This window comes from Mastigoproctus giganteus, chromosome 3, assembly GCF_048544385.1.
Source record: "Mastigoproctus giganteus isolate SK-2022 chromosome 3, ASM4854438v1, whole genome shotgun sequence".
In the NCBI taxonomy this organism is placed as follows: domain Eukaryota; kingdom Metazoa; phylum Arthropoda; class Arachnida; order Uropygi; family Thelyphonidae; genus Mastigoproctus; species Mastigoproctus giganteus.
The window spans coordinates 153,904,234-153,914,567 of NC_143577.1; the positions used below are offsets into that span (position 1 = coordinate 153,904,234).

The window sequence follows — 10,334 nt, forward strand, 5'->3', positions numbered from 1 at the left end:
TTTTCGGAGGGGCAGGATAATATGGGCTCTTTGCACGTACGTTGTAGTTTCCTTATGCGCATCAAAATTACTGAATAAGTTTCAAGGAAAATTGTTAAATAATCAATACATCTTTCTGATTTGATATGGTTGTAGCATCTGCCTTCTACACGTACTCGAGGGGTCTTTATCATAAATGTAGTACGACTAGAAGCCATTAGCTACCATCTCAAAGAGCAACGAACATGATCAATCTCACAAGAGTATGTGAGCCAATTGTTGGTCACCGTTGTTTATGCGGAGCCTAGACTTGCTGCAGCTGTTATTTACATATGCCAATAATTTTAATATTTGCATTGCACGTTTCTTTTCCACCTACAACTTCAGTAGAGATATTCTACTAATAAATATTCTTTCGGAAGTATTACAACTGGCTATTTATTTTATCTTTTCTTTTACTATGAAAAGAAAAGTTCGATTGCATTAAGTTAATTACAGTAGCTTCGACTCACGTTTTTTAGTTACCGATTTGAAGATTGAGTCCTGATGGTAGGTTTTCTGTGCTTCCAAAACATCAATACCAATAATTATATCTCATTCAGACGTAGTATGGTGTAGTATGACCATCACCATACTAAACCTCAACTTGTCTGTGCACTTTACAGATTAAGAAATGTGAGAGAAAGGATCTGCACTTTGGACGATTCCATTCGTAACAAGGTCTATATCAACTAACCCAAAGAGGCTGAGTTAGCCGAAATAAATATAATCAATTTAAATTAATTTATTTAACAGTTTAGTTACATAACTCACCCTACTACCATAATAGCTAGGAAGCGATGAGTGTATGACTGAGCTGCAAAATTAACTTTTATCAGTAACACGTGGCATGGCACTTTATGGGCATTTTAAAATGAAGAACACAAGAAGATTACTTTTAATAATGTTGTTAATATTATTCTACCAGACTTCATATCGCATAATCAGAGGGATTAACAATCAATTTTTGGAGTTTCCGTTGCAAAAATTAACTGCAGTCTCTTTTTCTGGCTAGCAGCGTAGTCTGCATGCTTGTGGGAATATAAAGCTATACGTTGAATGCATTTATGACTGATCAGGTGGCTTGTGTTGTCCATATGGTGGAGTGCATAATGAAGGAATTACCAATTACATATCGCACATGTAATGCAGTAAGGCCAATCTCGAATTTTTATCAAAACTGAGTTACGTGTAGGGTAATGATACGGAGATTCAGGTACGATAACTGCAATAAAGCCATATACTTATTTTTAAAAATTGCCGTTAGGGAGCGTATATGTCCTTCAGTTTCTTAAGGAAATCCAGTGCCACATCTTGACATGTGGCCCTGCTGCAGTAAAAGTTTTCGAAAGTAGAAATAATCTACAATAATTTTAATCAATGTTTTAAAACTTAGATTTCAATGAAATATGGTCCCCAAACTTCGAACTGTAACTTAATTACATAATTTGTTATCATGAACAATCACATTCAAATCATAAATGCTGTGTAAAATATGTAATTGTGGACATTTGGCCCTACTGCATTACATTTGCGATACGAAGGAGGTCTGCTCTCGTCGCTTTGCAACGTGCTTGTTTTTGCTGCTGCTTTTGTAAAGGGGTCAATGTATTCTAGCCCCTGTAAAAAAGCAGCAACATCCGTAGGCTTCTTAACTATGATAGTCAGTATTTGATACTAATACTACTGATACAGTGCCGGATTAAGGACCAAGGCTATATAAGGTGCTTGCTCATAATATGTACACTAAATAAGGTAGTTATCCAGAAAAACAGAGCATTTATTCACAATACTTTTAACTCGTATACTTGCATTACTAATGTATTGCAAATGGTATATGAAACATAAAGGTCACGATACAACAAATAAGTCGAACACCGTGTCGCAGGATTTTGATAAAATACTGCTGAGGGTTATTATCAAATAACAATGCTTAAAGACAATTTTTCTTGTACGAAAAAAAGATTTATATATATATATATATATATATATATATATATATATATATATATATATATACACACACACACACACACACACACACACACACACACACACACACAGATATTCGCGACTATTGATCGTCTTGTGGTCCTCCGAACGAGATAAATCTCGATGATAACTTTTTTTTAATTTATTTATGAAAATAAAGATATGCTGGTCGGATGAGTCGCGTTATTTACTCCACACCGTGGATGGTCGTGTACGAATTTGGCGTCAACAACATGAGGCTCTTCATCCATCATGCATGGTATCAAAAGTGCAGGCCGATGGAGGTGGTTGTATGGTGTGGGGCATGTTTCACTGGCAGGAACTTGGAACCCTGGTGCATGTGGAACAACGTATCAGTGGTTTGGTTTGGATTTTATTGGCGCATTAGCAACTAAGGCTATAATGCGCCAAGAACGTATCAGTGGCTTCCGCTATCAACTGCTTGCTGACTGCGTACACCCCACTTTTTCCCGAATGGCGATGGTGTCTTCCAAGATGACAATGCGCCGAGCCATCAGGCACTTTATGTGCAGGAATGGTTTGAGGAACACAGTTCTGACTTCCAGCATGTCGATTGGCCTCCGAACTCCTGCGATATCAATCGCATAGAGCACTTGTGGGATGCTGTGGAAAGGCATATCATGCGTCTCAATACACCAATCACCTCCATACGTGACCGTATTACACAAAGCTTGGTTGGCCATACCTCCCGAACGCTTCTGACATCTTGTTGAATCAATCCACGTCGGATAGCTGTTGTACTGAGGGCAAAAGGAGGACCTACGAAGTATTAGGTAGGTGGTCATAATTCAGTGATCACTCAGTTTATATTATAGAAGAACAATAACGATTGCAAGCTGCTTTATACATTAATAGATAGAACACTAGATACTCTACATTTGCTGTTCTTGATTAACTTTGGGTGTCTTACGGGACTTTGACAAGGCAGGAGTTCTTGTCATTAAATCTTGCAGAACGAACACATGAAATATGAATTTGTTAATTAATAGAACTTCCACTTTCATTAACAATTGTGACAGACATTAATAATAGTATGATCAACAATAAATCAAAAATTTCTAAGTTTCATAATTTGCAATTAATCTGCTTAAAACTATTCTCTGTGCCATATAAGGTATTTTATCTCTAATTATTCGATTTGGTATAACTAAGTGCTTATTTTCTCAATTACGTTTTTATTAATACACTTTTGTATTCGCTTATATTTAGTGTATATATATTTTTTTCATTTGACTATGAATACTTTGAAGTATCGAATAAATAATCTTGCTATTGCGAACTGAGTTTTTAAAAACAATTAATTCTTTGTTTTCAAATTTAGAAAAAGTTCTGATATTTCGTTAATACGATTTAAAAGATAAGTCAGTAGCAATATTTATGCGGTGGTGATGCTTCAGAATCTTTGCCCTTCTCTTCCCCTTTTATAAAAAAACTTTTTTGGATGATTATTCTTTACTCATTGGTTACTGACATTAAATGTAATACGAAATCACCAATTATTAAATGTTATGCATACGATTGGTTTAATACATATCAATCAACAGAGGTAGTTAGGTATTCTCATATGGCAATTTAATGAGATTAATTCGTCGATGCCCCTTTCATCGATTAGTTTTAATGATTACAAATATAAGCTGTTTCATACTGTATAAATCGTCAGAGGTAATTAGATATTTTTATATGGAAATTGCAGTTATGATCGTAATTCCATCATACTTCCCCTCCCCAATTCATGAAAGAATAAGGAGGAAAAAATAATATAAGAAAGGAAGGGAGAAAACAGGGAAAGGAAAAAATGCATTAAATTGGAAGAAGTTGTAAATGGAAAAAAAAGTTATTTTTAAAACATCTGTTCCTTAAAAATTTATGGTTTTGTTTTAAAATATTTGAAGACAAGGAAAATGTGATATCTGGAGAAATGACCTTTCAGTTATTTGCATTAGAAATTGCTTTGTTGATTGTCAACATTTTCATTTAACTATTCCACATTTTTTAAAAAAAAATAAGGTTTCCAAATTCCCTTTTAATAATTCTTTTGCAGTGGAATTTAATATTTAATTTTTAATATTTACACCGCGTTAATTATTATTTATATGTTCCATTTATTAATAATTTTAATCCACAGTGACAAAAAAGATCCCCTATATGGTAATTTTAGTATAAGAGTTATTTCCCCTTAACCTCCTCCCACATTTTGTTTATCATGCTTCGAAAACATTTAAAGAGAATGATGAAGATAGGAGGTTAAACTTTTTTTTTTTATTTATTTTTATATAAAATAATTCCTGTATTGTTTGTGATTTCCAATTATCTGTATAAATTTAAGAATATTTGCTGCCTGTTTTAATTTAAAACTTTGTTTTAAACTGACGGTGTGTTTGCCTCTATTTAAGTGTTATAAATGAAGTTATTTCATTGTATTACCTTCCAGTGCAAGTCCTTTGCTAATTTGGTAGTAATTTAAGGAGCTATCCTTAAAGCGATTTGCCTTTAAATGTTCTTCAAGAATGATATAGAATACGTTCAGAACGAAAAGGATAATCGCAAAACAATGAAAGTATAAATGAAGGAGACTACTTCACCCATCAGATTCATTCAAACACTTGAACGTTCCCTCGCCGAAAGGTCTGAACAAATAAAAGTCAAAAGAGGTTGTGTCATGCGCAGATGGCATTTATGGCCTTGTTCCAACTGGTTGCACTAAAAACACTCCTTGATGCATTTGTTTGCACCATGCACGGCTCGAAGATGCCAATGAATTTGCGGGATTAATCCCTTTTACATTCAGAAATCGGATGATTGCGCAAATCTTAATTTGTCCACGTCTCAAGTAGGACAGCATGGTTTAGTCATCTAATGTCAACATAGGCGTACACACCATCATGTAACAAGAAAAGAGAAATCGTGCGCACTCATGCGATGTTTCACTTTTGGGGAAGGCATGGTTCCCCCCCCCGCAAAACATTTTAACCTATTTTTTCAAATAGCCGTCGTATGAGTCACCTTTTCGCTTGCACTCGCACAAATAATTTCGAATTAAACAGAAAAATGCACTGTGGTAACTTAAGTGTTCGACCTCCGTCTTTCTGAGTGTGTTGTGTGTGTTGTTGGGTTTTTAGGAGCATTAGCAACTAAGGCCATATTGCTCCGGGATATGCAGTAGTCATTCCCTGACCTTTCCGCATCCTCCATATTTGGTGGTGACGGGCTCGAACCCCGGTTTAATCAAGAAGCATGTGCTATGCACTGCTGCTCCTTCCCACCTAGCTACGGAGTCGCCCCGTCTTTCTGACCTACGGGGTATAAAGGAAATAAGAAAGCAATGACCTCGGCGCAATTTTTACTTTTAATTATTCGTTATCGTCTTGTGGGAATACCATCTGGATTTCATTTCATAGTCTTAGTTTAATGTTCGCGTTTTACAGATTTACTTGTGGTGCACTCATTTCAGTTTGTTCCTCTCCTTCCTACGGTCGTGTCGCTCGAATCGTTGATATGGCGTCAGGATTTAAAAAGACGATTAAATTTATTTTACCCCCTCTGCGCATAAGCCGGGTCAGGTTGACTCCATTGAAATACTTTTATTCCTCGAGTTTTTTCGCCCCAAATTTTCCCCATTTATATGCAACCGGTATTTTTTTATTAAAAAATACTAATTGGTTCTTATCTATAAAATCAGAACGATGTCGGGGTCACATACTTCGCCATAAAACCATGTTTACTTCACGGAAATAAACGAAACATGGTTTTATAGCTTCCTTACGACTTCCACAACTGCTTGGTGAACTGGTGCCACTCGAGTTATTCACCTGGAAGAGATCACACGTCGTGAAAATGGACGAAAAAAACTCGGTGAGGGCCATATCCAAAAACTTGATGCTAATTTCTACGAATATATTAATTTCTGATGATAGTAGAAATAAAGATTAAATATATCTCCACCATCATTGAGATCAAGGATAAAACCCATAAGAAATTAGTTATGTTTTCACTACATTCAGAAAAGAGTATTTCTAAGTACACACTACTTTTCAAAGAATAAAAGAGATCACTCGAATCAGGTGAGTAGAATTACTTCAAGACGACGCTCTCCAAATGATGCTCTCTTGAAGTAATTCTATGGACCTGATTGAGGTAATCTCTTATTCTTTTAAAATATTGATACAATGTAGAATCTATTGAGCCCTGTAGATCTGTTTATATTAATCGTATACACATTACGCAAAAACTTAAGTAAATGTTCAATTACGTTAAGCTACTTCGTTATGAGGTTAAAAGTGATTAAAACCTTAGTCTTTCTGAATTAAGGCTTTTTGTATTCTGATTGCATGAAAAAAAAAGACTGTTAATGAACAGAGAGGCTTAGCAGTACACCGAAAAGAAAATCAATTTTCTAGTTACTTTACATGTGACACCGACTTAGTGCACATCTATACTCTTATCAAAAGAGAATTGGTATGCAGTTTAGTAATTAATTCTAATGGGACTATGAAGGAGTAGGTGCACTTTAATTTTAAAGTATTTTTATATAACGTCAAGTTCTTTAAAATCTTTTATTTTGTAATGTAATCCTGTGTATCATCATATACAACTTGATTCACTTTAAATCGTGTCGATCAGTAAAATAAATATTAAATGGCGAATTTAGTCGCTGTATTAATAATTACTAGCATTTTATTATGCGAAGAGTCACCGTGTCTTCTCAATCTAAAAACGAACGCAGACGGCATAACCAAAGTGGTGAAGAGAGGCCACTAGGGACATTTAATTAAACATTAATCATAATTATCACAGTTATTTGCAAGCCATCCATATTATTTAAAAATTGCGCATGTCTATAATTATCACGCTTAATCTGATTAGGACGTGGAAAAGAAAGCTAATATAAGTCTGGACACATAAGTGATAATATAAAAAAAAAACCAAGAAAATTCGAACCTGAAAGCATGTTAATTTGTTAAATTTCACGTACGGATATTATAAATTTAACATAAAAGAGAAAACAAAATTGGATGGTTTCGACCGTTTTGTTCCAAAGGGTAACAACCATAAATAGCTATTTACTAGTTTATGTTAATTTATTTATATATTTTAATTCACTTAAGACTCGCTCATTGTTCCCTTTAATAATGAGTTACATGTAACGTTAACTGGCAAAGAAAAATCAGCCGAATTTCCACAAAGGAAACAAAGAAATTGATAGTTTATTTTGCCGAGTACTTGCACTCATAATCATGAAATTATTGAAATTTGATGATGATCAACAGCTTTCAAAAAGGTACGCCAACAGTGGTTTAATCTTAATGTAGTGAATATATAGTTAACTCAGGTATTGGTATTGACCTAAACGATCAAACTGAGACCATGAAAATTAAAAGAAATAAAAGATGATTAATGAATGGCCACTTGATATGATGTAATGAAGAGCCATTGGAGGATCATTTCCTGTGATAAATTCGACTGAGAGAAATAGCAAACTATTAAAAACAAAGTAGACATAATCCTGTTACTTGTCCAAGGCAAGTCAGCTGTTTTGGACACGTTATTTAAAATCGCGGATATCGACTAATTCCCGAGTACTAAGACTACTCGGAGTTAAAAAAGGTAATGACTATGAATGCAAAACCTTAAGTGAAAAATTAAACTTCTGGGTTCATTGCAGTTAAGATGCGAATCTTGAATCAGTCTTCAGATGTATGACAGTGCGTTCACTTGCAACTAAAAATCTGATTCAAAAACTTGACAAGGTAGGAAATAACTTCATATTTAAACAGAATTATCAAGAATAGTAGCCAGCATTAGAAACTTATAATATTTAGCTTCGGTTCAAATGGCATTGAATTGATCAAGCTACGAGGAATGAGCGTGTAGTTTCGAAGACTAGTCTCGTGAAGGGACTGCACTCTAAGCTTAGATAATTCAGCAAAATTCCTGAAATAAGTTAATCGTATCAGAAAGGGATTCCAACATTTCTAAACAGGCGGAAGTGGTATAATCACTATCATTCCAGTACCACAACGACTTGAAGACATTTTTAAACTAGTTTATTGATCTGCATAATTTTAAGAGATTTTTCCGAAACTGCTGTATAAGGACGCTAAAGTTGCGGTGTCATTATATCGTAAACAACTAAACAGTTGACTATCGGCAAAAAGTAGCCATTAACTTTTTACCATTTTTAATTTAATTGTATTCATTATGGTACCATGAATCACAGAATCTGTAAAACTCCTTTTAATTGATCCTTTTACACATTTTGATTAACTATTCTAAATACAATGTCCAAATTCTAATCCAGCTAAGTAATCTGCATGACATAAGAGATGCATCCAAAATACTGTATAAGACCTCCAAAGTTGCGGTAATACTCTCTTAATAATATGCAAATTACTTAGCTGGAATTAAATCCTTTTGTAGAGAATATTCCATTTAGTAGCATAAAGCTTTCATTAACTCCGTTTTGATATTCTTAAAATATAAAGATGTGTTCATGTGTGTGTATATGAGTTATACTTGCTGAAAATTTAGAAACGTATTCATTATGGTACCAAAATAAGTTGCCCCAATGTCAGCCATTCTCGTATTAAAACAGTTTCGAAGCAATTATAACAGAATAAAATAGCAAAAATTTGCTACACGCACATGTACTGGGGACATTTTCATCCTAGACGTAAGAATACGCAGTACACTTAGCATGTTTAAACGCAAATACCTCTTTCAGAAATAAAAACTTTTGTTGGGCAAACAGTTATGATACGGATTTATGAACGATGGCATACATTCAACTACGACTTCGTTTATTTACAAGTGTTTCATTCCGTGGCATTCTCCGTGAGATTACATGATGTTCACTTTACTTTAAGAGAATATTTTTGTAGCTGGAAACGGACAACATTTTTGCTCATTGTAATATTTCAGTTTGTTTACTTCGTGTGACAGAATTTCTTCAAGATACCATATTCTAGCTTATTTATTGTCGAACAGAAATGTTTCGTACTCTTGGAAGCATAATACTGAGTTTAATAAGGTTTGTTAGTTCACTGTCTGAGCACCAATTCCGAAAAATGTGGAATTTTCGTTTATTCTTTGTAGAAGCCGCTGTTTGTTTCCTTTCAGATATGAAAGGAAACAGTGGCAGATTCAGTAGAGGAGATCGGGCAATCGCATACCCCCCTCCCGGAGCCTGAGTATATTGGAACAAATTAAGATAATTCGATTATTGTTAATCACATATTTCATCATTGTTATACCTTCCACTAGATAAAGACTGGGTTTCATATATTTCATGAGTTTCTCAAACTGTATCCGAACCTGTAAAACTCATTTTGCGTCAGAATCAGCTAGTTTTGAAAGTCATGAAAATGGTGCCTATATATATATATATATGTATACAGAGACACACACACACACACACACACATTCAAAGACCTGGTTGTAAAAATAACATTAATGGAACAATTCTTATTACCACGAATCTTGATGGATCCATTCCCTACTCAACCATAAATTAACCATTTATAAAAACAAACTCTTTGAACATAACCTTCTTAGAAGACTGTTAAAGGAGGCTAAGTCAATTTTGCGTCGCATTGCGTCTTCAATCATCTACACTGCATATTTTCTGCAGCAACGTCTACTGTATGCGACTAGTAAGTATACTGCGAGTCCTTGTGCAGGTCTCATAACTAAAGACGGCAGCAATTCTGTAAAAAACGTCGATCATCGAAAATACGAAGTTAGGCTCCATGAGTGTGTGGTCAGGCGTTCAATACGACATTACCATGGCCTTCGAACCGAAGGGTTGTTGGTAGGCCAACACGGGGCACTATTTCAGTACAATTAAATGCCGGAAATATTACAAATAAATACAAAACACTTACCTATCGTTGATATGTAGGTATCGTAAAACCTCTCATCACAGAAACGATGGACGATACAGGTTTTACCCACGTTGCTATCCCCCAGAACCAGTATTTTGTACGTCGCTGCGAAGTCAACCGCCATCTTTTGTGGCGTAGCACCGTCAGCGATCGATCCAGGCCGCGCGAGAGACGGTGGGTAAAAAGATGACGTCACACCCACGAGCGACGGCTGGCTGGAGAGCTGTGTCACTGAGATCGGAGCCAGGCCGTCTGGCAGTTTTACCAGAACGTTAAACAGAAGTGGACAATTCGAGAAAAACAGGCCCACAGAAGGCACCTAAAAATATACATAAACATGAATAAGCACACATGAAAGAGACGAATGCATATTAATACATATATCAATGAAAAATTAACTCTCACTAAAAGCATACGAAAAAA

The 10,334-nt window shown here is 35.1% G+C and overlaps 1 protein-coding gene across 3 annotated transcripts in view; it reads right to left on the reverse strand.

The window, feature by feature from the left end:
- Positions 1-10,069, reverse strand: part of RabX4 (RAS oncogene family member RabX4) — a 148,727-nt gene extending 138,658 nt beyond the window's left edge. For all 3 annotated transcript variants that reach the window (XM_090369455.1, XM_090369457.1, XM_090369456.1), the window contains exon 1: positions 9,912-10,069. In XM_090369455.1, the coding sequence (XP_090225581.1) occupies positions 9,912-10,035 (124 nt within the window). In that variant the 5' untranslated portion in view covers positions 10,036-10,069. The remainder of the gene's footprint in view (positions 1-9,911) is intronic.
- Between the last annotated feature and the right edge of the window lie 265 nt (positions 10,070-10,334).